This window comes from Micropterus salmoides, unplaced genomic scaffold, assembly GCF_014851395.1.
Source record: "Micropterus salmoides isolate LMB-PRFRI ecotype aquatic unplaced genomic scaffold, ASM1485139v1 Ms_hic_scaffold_1, whole genome shotgun sequence".
Lineage (NCBI taxonomy): Eukaryota > Metazoa > Chordata > Actinopteri > Centrarchiformes > Centrarchidae > Micropterus > Micropterus salmoides.
The window spans coordinates 16,993,698-17,009,178 of NW_024040040.1; the positions used below are offsets into that span (position 1 = coordinate 16,993,698).

The following is a 15,481-nucleotide window of genomic DNA, read 5'->3' on the forward strand; positions in this document are numbered from 1 at the left end:
GTTAGTCTGTAAATTACAGCCTGTCTGCCTGGTGCAACCCTTCAATCTGAAGTTGCACGATTGATTCCTGCCTATAATCTTATATCACTATGTGTTAGGATGACGTATTTCATTCGTTATGCAGTCGGGTATATAGAACTATTTGAACGCTGCTGGTAAGAAAGAACTATCAAGAACTACAGTAGAAAAGATGGGCTGTGCTGTACCTCTACCATGATATGGTTTGTCCTTGTTACTGTTATTAACAGGTGTTATCAAATTCATCGCACCAGAAATGAGGCATCATGGACTTAAGTTAAAAAAGACGAGCACTCTATGGGTTTCGTGAGTTTGCATGAGACTGGGAAATCCAAGTTATGTAACAGCGCAACTGAGTTGTGGAGACAGATAGAGACATTCAGGCTCTAAGAGAACATCAAAGTTAAATTTATTGTCAGCATTAGAAGCAAACTTCAATATAGGAAACATTTGTGAGTGACAAATATCAAAAAAGAGGGTCAAAAAGATCATCTCCAGAGACACACAAATACATGTTTGTACACACTTCTTGTGCCAGGAACGGACATGGGGTGCTCAGACTGAAATAGCTTAAGATAGAATAAAAACATAATATAATAGCATTAGAAAAACAAATGAAATCATGAAGACAATGCAATAAAGAAAAAATAAAGAATGCAGGTTAAAGAGGGATAACACAAACACAGATGAATCAAGTCCACTATTTTAAAACTATTTCGACCCTACAACATGTCATCACAACAACGAACAAAAGTTCTTCAGCCAGAGAATGGCCGTAAAAATGGATTTTGGCCATAAAAGGCCAGCTAACGTCCACATGAGGGTTTTTTAGCCTGGCAATCAAAATCACGTTCCATTTTAACAGCGAAGCCCATCCTGAGCCCAAGCTGAGATCAGAAAACAGAGACAGACAAAAAAACAGAGGTGGTGGACGGAGAGAGGCAAGAGAGGGGGACAAGAGATAAACAGACAGACAGAGGAATGTGGAGAGAAAGTCTTGGGTGGATAAAAAGAATGAAAGAATTCTAGCGAGAGAGAGATACACCGGGGTGGTGGACACATACGTATTTGATTACAAGCCGATGATGTCATGTTTGTATGTCAGGTAATCAGCCCCTGGGCTGTGTGTATCGCACAAGCATGTGTGTGTGAAACAGCGCTGAGTGTACGGGGCAGGACCAGGCCTCGTCTACAGAATTCACACCACACACAGAATCACACTCAGTCGAGCGGGTGAGTGTGCGCCTTTGTCTCTGACTTTGTCTGGTTCTACTGCATGCAGATGGCTGATCAGAGCCTTAACTCACACATATTGCATCACACAGACATGCATTCACTCCTGCAGCACTCAGCTCTGCGATATCTCTTGTTTCCATCTGGTTTGGACATTAATGGTTTTATCAGATTCATGCAAGATATCATGTGCCAGCCAGTGCACATACACACACGCACACACACACATACACACATAAATGTGCACTAGGCTCTAACACAGGTGTCTTTTTCTGCACGCATTTGACACACTTTAATGCGCTCATATGACAACTATACTTTTTATCACGTTTGGTCCGAGACTCTGTAAGTAACAGAATCAAGGATATCCCATATCATGTGTTTACTTGCATAACCTTAAAAAGTAGAAGCCAAGTGTTTGAGGTTTAAGAGGGCATTGGGACCAAATATAGTCCCTTGCATTTGTGTCATCATGTTGCTACAGGAAGTAATAAGTTAAATTTCCATCCAAATGTAATGCTAATTTGAACAGAATTTCCAGAAAATTGTCAAAAGGATAGACAAATTAATATGTTTCTACTTAAAGTGAAAATGATTTGGAAAATGTGATGGAAATCTGGCACTGTTTGTTTAATATTCTCCTCACCGCTCCATACAGATCTGTTTTTTTTTTAGTTCATTCTGAAAAAACAGATCTTTCATTTCTTCAGCTGAGCAGAAGCTTGAGTCAGGCTTTACGTATGTCCTGATTCAAAGTTAAGATACCAATAGTAGACATAGGGGGGAGAGAGGGGTATGACATGCAACACAGTTCCCAAGTCAGAATCAAACTAGAAACTTTGCAATTATATGGTAGGCATCTTAACCACTAGGCCGCAAGGCGGATTTTTTTGACACAGCCTTAAAGGGCAGGTCCCAGTTGGAAATAGACTACTTCAGTAATGGCAAATCGACTATGACTTTGTATAGCAGATTAATTCATCTGTTTAGCTCATATTTTGCCATTTGTTCACTCTTCCAAGAAGTTTTAGCTCAGAGGAACATGGCAACATATTGAAATGCCGGAAGACCATGCCTCGGGATTTAACAACTGCCTGGCCGAACCGCACGTTACTCATGCAAACCAAATCCAAAACCTCCACATTCTTTTGTTTATTGTCAGTACTACAGTCATTCCGTAGAGGTTACATAATACATCATCCCCCCACTATTTGTCATTTGGCAGAAGCTTGTCACAGCAAACATGTTTGTGTGGCCTGATCTTGTGTTTGATCCCTGACATCTGTTTCAAGTGAACAGTACTCAGGGCCCCGAATATGTCCAAATCCAGAAATAGAATCTAATTTTGGATGACCGAATTGTTTGTTCCAAGAACAAACAGTTTCTTGCAAGGAAATGGGAGAGAACACAAAACTAAAATACATCATAGTTTTGAGCTGAAGCTCAGTGGGCATTTGTTGGACTCTGTGACACTGAGTCTGCAGATTGTGAAATATTGTGTGTTAAACTGCCTGAAATCAATCCTGCTTTACTCAAGTGTGCACTACAGTTCCCCAATTCCCAGGGCCTTGTGACAAAGTATTACAAAACTACTTTAAAGACTTCTGTAAAAAGTCTCTCTCAGCAATCAAGTTGTCACACTTTCAAGTGGAGTTTCTTTGAGGGGCAAGATTTCAGTCTCAGTAGTGAGCTCATCCATGTCATTCTCGTTGTGCTCACAACTCCTACAACCTCTGATCCCCTGGCCTTTAGTTGTCAACAACACATGTGACAATTACCATATGGCTCTTAAAGACAACCCCATCACAGTGTTCAGTGTATTGAATAACAATTTAACACACACAGTATTCTATAAACCAAATCAAATTTGGTGTGTTGGCACACACCACATGGAGACTTCCTGACCAAAAACAAATGCTATCTTTGGCTCCTAATGGCGCTGTATGCACAAGCAGGCCATCCAAACCTTTTCACATAGCCTCATTTATTATCGTCCAACAACAGTCTCCTCCAATAGGTCGAAAATGCTGTGATTAATTGCATTTTTTTTTTTACATAAGTCATTGGGCCACATGTTTTAAGTTTACCTCTCTTTAGGAACTTGAGAGTCGTGTCTGGCTAAAGCAGTGACTCACACAAGCTGCTCCATCTGCCACTCAATGAATAAAATTCAAGTTACAATGTGTATGCTGGCATTTCGTGTATTTGTCAGCATTTTGAGCTGATCTAATTAAATTTTTCCTGGGGTAAACTGTACTGGCCAGAGATGGAAGGTTTCTGTTTTACATTTCTGCGCTTCAAGTCGTCCAAAAGTTGTTTTAGATGGTTAGTAGATGCTTGTGGACTTCCAGCTGACTTAATCTGAATACCAGCCTGGTTTCCTATCATTATTTTAAGTTTGATGTTTAATTACATCCTTTAAAGCTGGAAATTAATTATAATACAAAGGTGACAACCAATAATTAATGCTGTGTTGTGTTTGGCAAATGTTCAGTTGAGGGGAACCGGTCATGAAGTCAGGTAGGATGAGGTGCGTTGATTGACCACTTATAAGTGTTTAACCTGTGTCATTCTATTGATGTATGCAGTGTTTGTATATTTACATTTGAATCCTGCCTAATGCAACTTTAAATTAATCCAGAAAACCTCTGCATCCCTCAGCTTGGTTGGCTAAGCTCTTAACATTTAGTAACTGTGACCTCAGCCATTGTGAAGTCATGACATATTTTATTCAGAGAGCAGGAGACAGGAAGAGTCTTGCCCTTGTTATTTGGCCGCACGGCTGGACTCTAACGTTAACGTACTGCCTGAAGACAGATAGTGACAGAATAAAGTTTTTACAGACCTATTCAAATGTGACTAATTTACTGTCTTATTGCATGTCATGCATTGCTGCCTTACACCAAAGATGAGCTCATACTGGTCTTGCACAGTCAGGAAGTACTTTTGTCACTACTTGAGTTGCCCAAATGTTTCTGCACCACGCATTGTCACCAGTCCCACTGTTTGAATAAACAGAGCACATTTTTCTCAGGACAATAGAGACATTGAGCTAACCTCCCTGAACAATCTCTATAAAATTAGCTCTCATTTTATGACAATAGATGACGCACAATGTTAACACTTTTCAAAGATGGATTTAGTCACCAGGTATAGTATGAGAAATGAATTGTAATGAGTTAGGTAAGAGCAATCTGATAATGATGGTAAATACTAAGGCATTGTGAACTGAACAATGCACCACTGACAAAGAGCAATGTGTGCTGGCTTAAGCCACAATTACACTGCTGCATGAAAATCCATTATTTTGTTTGTGGAGCTATCAGTGTAAAGCCACATTTACACACACAGGTAAGACGTATAACTACCCAACCCTCACCTTAGATATTCTCACGATGTGGCTGCAAGATGCACTGTAGAAGTGCAATTTTGAGGAACCTGTACCATTATGCCACGGTATTTCAATGGGAAAATTCGACATTTTACTCAATTGCATTTGTTTGATCTCTCTGGTAACTTATTACTTAGCAGATTAACATTTTATTCACACAAAACGTGATCATTTTATAAAAATTATGATGCACTGTCATAGACTAGGTAAGTTAAAATTAGATCCATTATAACTAACCTGCAACAAGAGCTACTTACATGTTAAGGTATTATTAAAGGGAATAGTTTAAGAGAAATAAGTGTACTCACTTTCTTGAACGTTAGATGAGAATGTCGATGCTGCCAGGGGCGGCTGTGGCTCAGGAGGTAGAGTGGGTTGGCCGTTAATTGGAAGGTCGGCGGTTTAATCCCTGGCTCCCCCTGTTTGCGTGTCGAAGTGTCCTTGGGCAAGATACTGAACCCCGATTTGCCCCTGGCGGCTATTCCGCCAGTGTATGAATGAGTGTGAATGTTAGTTTCCGTTTGAGCACTTAGGCTCAGTGTATGAATGTGTATGACTGGTGAATGCAGATGTAGTGTAAAAGCGCTTTGAGTGGTCGAAAAGACTAGAAAGGCGCTATACAAATACGGAGCATTTACATTTACATTACACTCTCATATCTGTCTGTTAGTTATGAAGGTGGACCTAGGACAAAAGTTAGCTTAGCTTAGCATAAAGACTGTTAACACCCCAAAGTAACTGTATGGATAAAACAAACTACACTGAACAAAATTATAAATGCAACACTTTTGTTTTTCTTTTGGATTTTTTTTAAACATTCTGTTATTTCAACTTTTGCTTGATAGGGATCTGAATACTTCCTCCATTACTGATGTATACTAACATAATGTACCAAATCTCGCTTTAAGGACTTTCATGGTATAAATGTAGCCTGTGTAAGGGACCATGCTGAGAGAAAAGATGAATTCCTGGCAACTAAATCAGCAACTGTATGCACCAAAACAACACCCCTATAGCACACTAGCAGTGTTAGCATTTCTCAGTAAGACTAAGAGGTAATGCCACCAGACAGCTAGAAGCTAGTAGCCCTCCATCATTTCAATGAGGAATGGTATTGCTAACAAACCATTTCAGTGAAACTGTCAAAATGTCAGCTCCTCTTGGGTGTGGGCTGTGAATAAACATTTCACAAGTCAAAGATGTGTTACATGACTTGTCTTGTTCTTCAGCATTGGTCTCAATTTCAAATCCTCATCCAAGAATTTCTTATTAAATTTGCAAGCCGATTCTCTTTTACTCCCACCTTGGCTGAATAAATGACTTATGTTGACAAGAGCCAGAAAGAAACAGTGTAACTCGAACTCCTTGTCTCTCTTCACCTACTGCCCTGCCCCCGGAGCAGTGACAGACCAGGCAGATATTTCACACATTACATACGTCAAGAAAAACCTTTCCCTCTTCTCTGCCACATGCTTTCATTAAACAGCTACTTTAGGAGGCTCGCTCAAACACTAAGACTCGGCACACACGTGTACACACCACACAGTTACACATAGGAGCAAGCACACCCCCTTCTTGCGAGCCTCTGCAATGCAAAGCTCCATATAAGGACATGTTGATGATGTAATGGTCCATAGGCAGGGAGCACATCCCTTATTGTTTGGTCTGACTGCAGGAATGCCCACATTACGGCTACTAAGAGAGTGAGACACACACAGAGAGGAAGAGTTGAGGGTCGGGTGTTGTACAGCAAGATAATGAGCTTATGGCAGTGAAGCTGGGAAAGCCTTTGGCACAGGTAGGCACAACAAATATCAAAAACTCTGAATTTTTGGGAAAAAACTTGTAAAACTTTTTAAAAAGTTGACGAACTCTTGATTGGCTTGGAGAAGTACAGATGTTCAGTGTAGCATCATTTCATGCTGGTGTTCTTTGTAATACTAAGTTTAATAATGTGTGTTTTTAATAATACTTCTTTTTGGCTTTAGCGTTCCTATCGTTGGTGTAGTTACTTCTGAAATGTTTGAGGATCATATCTTTAAAACAACTAATCTGAGAAGTTAATAACACTCAGTAGAATAATGTTTTTCAAGTCAGCAAAAGCAAACATTTCAAACGTTCCTCATAGTATTTAATGTGAAGAAGCTTTGAATTATTTTAAAAAATGTTTCAATGATAAATAAACTGTAGTGGGAACTTCATTAATGTCTCTAAGCAAAGGACTGTATCATATCAGTTTAATTTCACATTGAACCAAATTTTACATATCTGTAAAGGAATGCTGAAACATATTTTGATTTATTAATAAGAAACGGAGGGAGCAGCTATTCTAACGTGCCGAGGAGTACGGCTCAACTATTTAGACAGTAATGAGGCTTGAATCTCAGTCTTGCTGGAAAGTCGAGTTAAACATGTCACATTCATGGCCCTGCTACTTAACTGTGCACATATCTGTCAGGGTAAGGTAATTGTAGTAATACTGATAACTTAGTTTCGCACGCACAAAATACCAATAATAAGTAGTACAAGGATCATGGCACCCCATGTGCATAGTAGAGAAAAATGACGAAGAGATACAATTAGACTACACATATTCTGTGATTATACTATTATGATTTATATATAATAAATAAACATATAAATATTTTTTTCCCTGACTGACTGTGGTTGAGGAAATCAAGATGGAAATCTAAATTTCAAAATAATATATGGAAATAATAACTCCTACTCAGATTACTGCAAGCATGAACGTTTAATTACATTAACTGCACCAATATACATGAATTTAGGAGTCATCTCAATAACTTCTTTGTATTAAACAGCAGCTATGTTTTAAGGAAGGAAAGAATTACCTGTGGTGTTAAAATATAGCAGCAACATTTCCATTTTATATATATATATATTTAGCATTTTGGACTCACAAAAAAGAAAATTGTTGTAGGACAGTCACATCTAGGTCTCTTTTGGTAACACACCACTCCATTAACCATATTACCACTACCAGGAAGTTAATAAGTATCAGAGCTACATATTTTACACATGTTGATTGCACTCTGGGGGCATATCACTTAGCCTGTGCGGACTTTAAATACAGTCCATGCACTTCATCAATCAGCGTCCCCCTTCAAACTCTGTCCCACATGAGGCATCCGGCCTGCCATCTACAATTCTGTTAAAACGGAGGTGGTTGTGTGTGTATGCATAGGATATATCGGTCTTTACATACATGACCAAATCACTTGTGGTTAGGGAATGGCAGAGCAGTCCTGACATATGGAACGTGTAACACAGCTTTAAGCAGCGGGTGAGCCACAGTTTCCAGCTTCAGGAGCCACGTAAAGAGAGGGAAGCCCTCTGTAAAGCTGTAATGGTGTGCTGGTGTGGCTAGTTGTGACTGCACCCAACTGGATGTTTCCTTTTGTTTTTCTAAATGGCATTTATGTTGCTCACATTTGAGGGAAAGTCAGAAACAATCCTGTAAAGTTAAGATATCTCACTTTAGCACCCTAACCCACCAAATGACTCGGTGCAGCCCTTTTTCCATGACACATTAATGACCTGCGGTGGTGGTCATGTATCCGTTTTTAGGTACAGGCTGCAGAGTGGGTGGTAAGGTGTCTTGTAATGTTGATAGCCATGAAACTGTTTATGCCATTAGCTTTATGTGGAGCACTTTACAATATATTCCTCCAAAATAATGTTGTTTCAAGCTGTATGGATGTGTGCATAAAAGGGCTGAGATAAAACATGATGGGGATGGAAATGTGGATAAATGCTATGTGGAACAGAAATATTTATGTGTTCCCTGGGTGTATATGGCAACTGCCTCTACTGACGTATATCAGATTGCGAAAGCTGGTCAGTTGAGCTACTACTAATCATTAAAGTTTGTTTTCTAACATTAGTTAGGGGTCAGCTGCAGGATAATATTTTTTGACCAAAGGTCACCCATCTTTTGTCCCCCCAACTATATAAAATGCAGGCTTGCAAGTCTGCACTACATTATATCTAACAACAAAAATGGTCTCAGATGTGGCTCTGTTGGCAAAACACACTTATCTATGTGTGTGCCCTTGATGAGAAAAAGTTCAGGAACAAGTGATCTGGATAAACATTTCCTTATCTACCACAAAGTGCATCGGGAATACAGCAATATAGTCCCATTAAGACATAAGTGATATCATTGGTCTGAGGCGAGCTGTGTATTTTGGGCATAGGAGCCATGCAGTTTCCTCCCAGGATTTGCTTTTATTAGCGCAAATATAACCCTTGTGTCAGTATACAGGATTAATACCCAGTTAAGGACAACAAACAAGAGTTTCCAGTCCTACAAGGAAACAAAGTAAACAAAGCAACAAAGTTCTTTCTATTTTGGCTGATGACATCACGAGAAAAACAGTGGGGACTGAGATAAGAGTTTGAATAAACAGTGATTACAGGCCACAGGCTAGTTTGCAAGAGATATGTCTGCTTGTTTCACTTAGCAACCCAGTGTTTCTACATACAAAGTCCATTAGAAAAAAAAGTAATATTCAACACATGTATGTTTCTAGATAAGGTGGGCGTACTTCCTTGCGTGACATTCTTATCCAGAGTCCTTGAAAAAAGTATGAAAGATGATTAACATATTTTATCAACACTTCTAGCAGCCAGATTATAACAAGGTCAAACTTTATGTCAGCAAAGCTAGTCCAAAAAAAGAAGAATCGGAGCACCTGGAACTGTCTGTAAAATAAAAAGGGATCAACAAAAACATTTGTCAAGTACTCAAATCCTTTTTTATCAAAAGTAGCAATACCACTGTGCAGAAATACTCTTTCATAAGTAAAAGTCACATACTCAAAATTTTACTTAAGTAAAAGTACATAAGTAAGCATAAAAATACACCTCAAGTACCAAAAAAAAAAGAAGTACTTATTATGCATAATGGCCCATATAATTATTGAACATTCTTTCTGCAGGTAGCTGGCAATGGGGCTTACTTAATCATTTATTCTTTATTACTTACTGTATTTTGTGTTAATAGTCTGATTCTGCAATGCAACTAGTAAATAAAGTTGTTAAATACATGCAGTGGAGTGAAAAGTACACTATTTGCCCTAAAATGTTCCTCAAATTTGTACTTGAGTAAGTGTACTTATTAACTTTTCATCAGTGCAAAATGTTAACTGTTAAAATGTGTCCTCTTACATTTAATCTTTTATGTATGTTCTTTTGCTATTATTAATATTATGTATTGTGTTTTATCCTTAGTGACTGTCTTAGGAGACAGAACCTCTGGTCCAGCTGATTTGTGTTGTAGTACTTCTCTGTTTATTCTCTTTTGTTAAATAAATTCTTCAAAGACAACGGTTTGTTGTAACTCAATTATTTGCTCAGCCCCTCACCAGGAATATAATTTCCACGATATTAACAACCAACAGAGGCTGTGTCATCATTTTGTCCCAAAGTTGCTCGGACTATACCCTGTTTAAATGGCACATCCTTTTGGGAAATGCACTTTTAGTTTTAACGGGATCCAGTTTACATAAAATAAAGTTTACAGCATTATTCATAATAATAGTGTATTTGCTTCTTGAAACGTTGCCATAAAACAAACCAACATCTCCAATCAATCAAAACCACACTCACAAATTATTATCCAAATCCTATTTTTGTGTGTTTGGTCTACATCTAATTGCAACACATGTGTCCAGTCACATGTGTCCCTCTACCTGCTCCCAACCCTTTAGCAGCTACTGAAGAAAGAAACGACACGCACTCTACTGCTGAGAAGTGACCCGCCCTACCACACTTACATCATGACCCACAACCCAAGTATACATGTGGAATTAGTGATCTCTGAGAGTGTGTGTTTGTGTGAGTGGGGGGATTTCTGTATAAACTCTGTGAGACTGTAATTGCCTTTGGGAGCAGGGGGAATTCCTTTAAATGTATAAGAAGAAAAAAAAAACCAAGGAGGGTAGGTGGTGGTGGTTTTGGTAAGGGGGAGGAGAGCTGGTAGTAGAGGAACCCCTTAATTAAACAATTGTTCCATGCCAGTGGGCCATCTGTGTGGAAATGCCTGGCAGCTGCACACACAGCAGTCATAACATACCTTCCCCAGGGTCTGTAGGCACACTGGCCTGGTGATGTATGCATGTGCCAGACACACTGACCCCGGCTACGCACTATACTAAAAGCAAGTGGCACACATACAATGTACCTTGACATCATTTGAGTAATTTGTACCACATCTGGATAGTTGTTGAAGTAGTTGAAATATAAATAGCACATATTTTCACCTTTCTAATTGACATTTTACTTTACTGCCTTTGATTTTTGTAGTCTATAGTGGTGAATTTCAACAGTAAGTACTCTACACTTTAATACATAGTTGATGTTTAATGAAAGATACACTAAAAGCACTGCAGTAGATTACCAACAAAGAACAGCAGCTAAATCAAAGAACATCCTGATAGGAAACATCCACATTATTGCTCATCTTATATGGTGAGATCTGGTGAGATCAACATTTGGCTGTGTGTCAGTCTTTTCCCATTATTTCCCAGAGGTCTTAATAGGCCATATGGTACACCTTCAAATACTATGGAAACTTTTTGAAATTCACTGATTGTTAAACTTAAGGTCCAATATTTATAGCAGTAATTCAAGTTTCCAAACCATAGGAGAATTAGCTGGCAACAACGAAACAAAAAAATTTAACCACAAGTATTTCAGACTACCAACCTGAGAGAGTTAAAGTAATGCTTTTTTATGATGTGTTAAATTTTCCATGACATAAAAATTTTAGTCTTCCTCAGAAATGCAGGGAAAATAACAGTGTTTATGATGTGTCAGTGCTTGGAGAAGTGGGCCCAATTGGTAATAACAGTGGGGGTGTAGAGCTTCTTTAGCACCTTTATATATAACATAAGAAAAAAGACAGACAGTTTAGGCTTATCAATGATTTAAATATGTATTTCACTGGAAGGTTTATTGGAAATGTAAAAGGTACAATGGTATAAATAGAGTGCAACTACTTTATAATGCATCTGCAGAGGGAAAGACCGGACTTTCTCTATTTTGTATGCATTGGACTCCTCAAAGATCACCTTTGCTTTGCTTTTATTTTTTACAGGTTGAAGCTGTTAATTGATCAGGAAAAGGCCTACCAGGAAAGAAAGGACACAGAGAACAATAAGAAGGTCACAAGTCTAAAGGAGGAGCTGACAAAACTCAAGTCATTTGCGTTGATGGTTGTGGATGAACAGCAGCGTCTCACTGAGCAGCTGAATCAACAAACAACTAAGGTCCAAGAACTGAGTATCAGTGCTTCAAAAGCCCAGGAGGAGCTCAGCTCAGCTAATGCCCGTCTGCAGGAAGAGGAGCAAAAGGTCTTTCGCTTGGAGGCTGAGCTGCGTGGCCAAACCGGTCGATACCATCAGGAACAAGAGGCCATGACTGCCAAATTGACAAGTGAGGATGCCCAAAACAGGCAGCTGCGCCAGAAATTGTCAACTCTCAGCAGGCAGCTTGATGAGCTGGGAGAGACCAACAAGACCCTGCGCAGGACCGAGGAGGAACTGCTGGAGCTAAGGGACAAAATTAGCCGTGGTGAGTGTGGAAACTCTAGCCTCATGTCTGAGCTTGAAGAGTTACGCAAAAGGGTACTTGAAATGGAGGGAAAGGATGAAGAGTTGATCAGAATGGAGGACCACTGCAGGGACCTCAACAAGAAACTGGAGAAAGAGGCCAATCAAAGCCGGAGCCTGAAGGCTGAAGTCGATAAACTGAACCACAGAATTATGGACTTAGAGAAATTAGAGGATGCATTCAGCAAGAGCAAACAAGAATGCAGCTCACTGAAAAGTAACCTGGAGAAGGAGAGGATGGTGTCAAAGGTTCTCACCAGTGAGCTAGATGTCTTGAAAGTCAGGGTCAAAGAACTGGAGGCTGCTGAAAGCCAACTGGGAAAGACAGAGCTGACACTGAAGGAAGATCTAACCAAGTTAAAAACTCTGACAGTCATGCTGGTGGATGAGAGGAAGGCAATGGCAGAGAAGCTAAAGCAAATGGAAAACAAAGTCCAGAACAGCACTGGCAAACTTCAGGCTGAACAAGACAAAGTTACGTCAGTCACAGAGAAGCTAATTGAGGAGAGCAAGAAAGCACTGAGGTCAAAGGCTGAGCTGGAGGATAAAATGTGCAGCGCTACAAAGGAAAGGGACGATTTGAAGGCCAAGTTGGGGGCTGAGGAGGAAAGGAGCAATGACTTGGAATCGAAGATCAATATGATGAAGAAAAGGTTGCAATCACTAGAGACCATAGAAAGAGAATACCTGAGAAACAAAGCTAAAGAGGAGCACATCAAAACACCTGTTGCTAACCGCTTCCAGCAAGAAGACAACAAAGTAAAGGATTTGACGCAGGAGGTTGAACGCCTCAGATGCAAATTAAAGGACATGAAGGTGGTAGAAGGTGACTTCTTAAAAACAGACGAATATGAATCAATGGAGAAAAGATTCACCAATGAACAACAGAAAGCTAAAGTCTTGTTGGAAGAGCTGGAAATATGCAGAAATGAACTTTCAAAGTACCAACTGGCTGAAAAGAAAGAGTGCAACCAAGAGCATGTTCTTTATAAACGTTTGAAAGAGGAGGAGGCAAAGTCTAGTCATTTGACCAGAGAGGTAGCAGCTCTAAAAGAGAAGATCCACGAATACATGGGAACCGAGGAATCAATTTGCCGCATGAAAACTGACCACTCTACACTGCAAAGAAAACTGACCCAGCAGGAGGTCCGAAACAAAGAACTGGCCAGAGAAATGGAGACACTGACGAGAGAGCTTGAAAGATACAGACGCTTTAGCAAAAGTCTTCGCCCTGGCATGAATGGAAGGCGCTTTTCAGACCTTCACGTTTCCACTAAGGAAGTTCAGACAGAGCCACTTGACCTCATGTCTCCTAACTGTAAGACAATGGCACCACTGGAATGTGCTGTGGTGAACGGGAAGCTGTACGACGAGAGCGAAGCTGAAGAAAATTCAAATTACAGCAACGAGCTTCAGCTCACCAAATGCAGCCCCTCACTAATGAATAACGTAAATAATCTCAACAACAACTTGAGGAGAGCGCGAGTCCCATTCCTTAAAAACAAAGACACCCCCCATCAGGTGAATGGTAAAGTGCAACCATGGCAGAATGGCAACCATGTTCAGCCTGGAGATGTTGTGTTGACCCACAGTCCTGGGCAGCCACTGCACATTAAAGTGACTCCTGACCACGGACATAACACAGCAATGCTAGAGATCACCAGCCCAACCACAGAAAACACCCAGTCATTCACCAGCACTGCCGTCATACCCACAAGTGGAGGTCCTCCCAAACAGAGAATTACCATCATCCAGAATGCTTCCATATCCCCTACCGCAAAATCCATTTCCCCAACCACAAAATCCAAAGGTTCCCCAATGACTGATGAACCGTGTTCACCAGATAGGGCCCTATCGCCTTTCACTATGGCTACATACTCAAGAGCAATGACTCCAGACTCTTGTGGCTCCGTCACACCAGACAGAGCCATGTCACCTATACAAATTGTGTCGGTCACAACAGGTACCCCTGAACGATCCCTCTCCACAGAGCCGATAGAGGTTGTTGGAGGGCACGCCGTCTTCCGTGTGACACCGGAAAGGCAAACCAATTGGCAGGTCCAGAGGTCTAACAGCTCTGGGCCAAACGTCATCACCACGGAGGACAACAAAATCCACATTCACTTAGGGAGCCCCTTCATTCAGAGTATTAGCACTCCGACGCAAACTCTGAGTCCATGCCACACGTCTGGACTCCAGGAGCAAAGGACTCAGGTGTTTGCAAATTGCAGTACTCCTACTGCCAAAGGCAACAGCAAAATCACGAGTAGCATCATGATTAAGCCCACCTCCACCCCAATCCAAAGGCCATCACAAATTACAGTAAGTAATGTCTATGACTGACCTGATAACCACCAAAACCCTCCATCCCATCCTTTGTTACTGAATCCTGCCCATGAGATCCAATACAACCATAGACCCTTATACAGTACTCCAACTCTATACCCGGATGCTTTTACATGTCTGTTTTACTTGATTTATGATCTTAAAATTGGGGTTTGAATGTTTTCTTTTTATTTTGGTTGGTTTGCTTGGTTCTGTGTGATTTAGTTCAAACAATTGTTTGCCTGCATGAGAAAACAATACCATTTGAAAGTACTAGAAATTTTGATTTAATTTGACATAACACCAAGTTTTAACTTATGTGCACTTACTGTATTATATTCAGTGGCCAATTTGCCATGGAGTCAGACTATTCACACTGATGTATCATACCAGTTTTTATACTTCATATTACACATACTGCATTATGATTACGTTGTTTGATTTTCTGAGAATTAAAGTGTGCAAAAATAAGTTTTATGTTTTATAGTTTGTTATCCATGCTTGCAAATTTCATTTACTCACTAAATCCAGCATGCTTTGAATGTGTAAAATTAAAATTATTTTAGGAAACTGCAATTAGATTGAAATCAGATGTTTGAGTTGACTTTTGGTGCATGCACAGTAACTGTTTAACACTTCAATCCAACGTGTTTGTTACACAGTGTGTAGTCAAAAGATTATAATTTACTTTCTCAGATTTGAACATGAAGACTGTCAACACTTTGTTAGACCTAATTAAATAATACCCAAGTGGAAGAGTTGCCTGATAAACCTTTGTGCTCATTTTTGACCAGATGACGAGACAAAAAACCTTCTGGGATTCTCTTGCTTGAGTTAAAATCATAGGCTGATGTCATAGTTTCTTCTTACATCCAGAGCA

The 15,481-nt window shown here is 39.9% G+C and overlaps 1 protein-coding gene across 1 annotated transcript; it reads left to right on the top strand.

The window, feature by feature from the left end:
- The first annotated feature begins 6,287 nt into the window (after positions 1-6,287).
- Positions 6,288-15,362, top strand: filip1l (filamin A interacting protein 1-like). The gene is made up of 2 exons (XM_038720934.1): positions 6,288-6,440; positions 11,763-15,362. The coding sequence occupies exon 2, from the start codon at positions 11,878-11,880 to the stop codon at positions 14,617-14,619; it is 2,742 nt and encodes a 913-aa protein (XP_038576862.1). The 5' UTR covers positions 6,288-6,440; positions 11,763-11,877; the 3' UTR covers positions 14,620-15,362.
- The last annotated feature ends 119 nt before the right edge of the window (positions 15,363-15,481 follow it).

Excerpts from the sequence above, each read along its gene's own strand:
- filip1l (XM_038720934.1), top strand. The coding sequence starts at position 11,878 with ATGGTTGTGGATGAACAGCAGCGTCTCACTGAGCAGCTGAATCAACAA.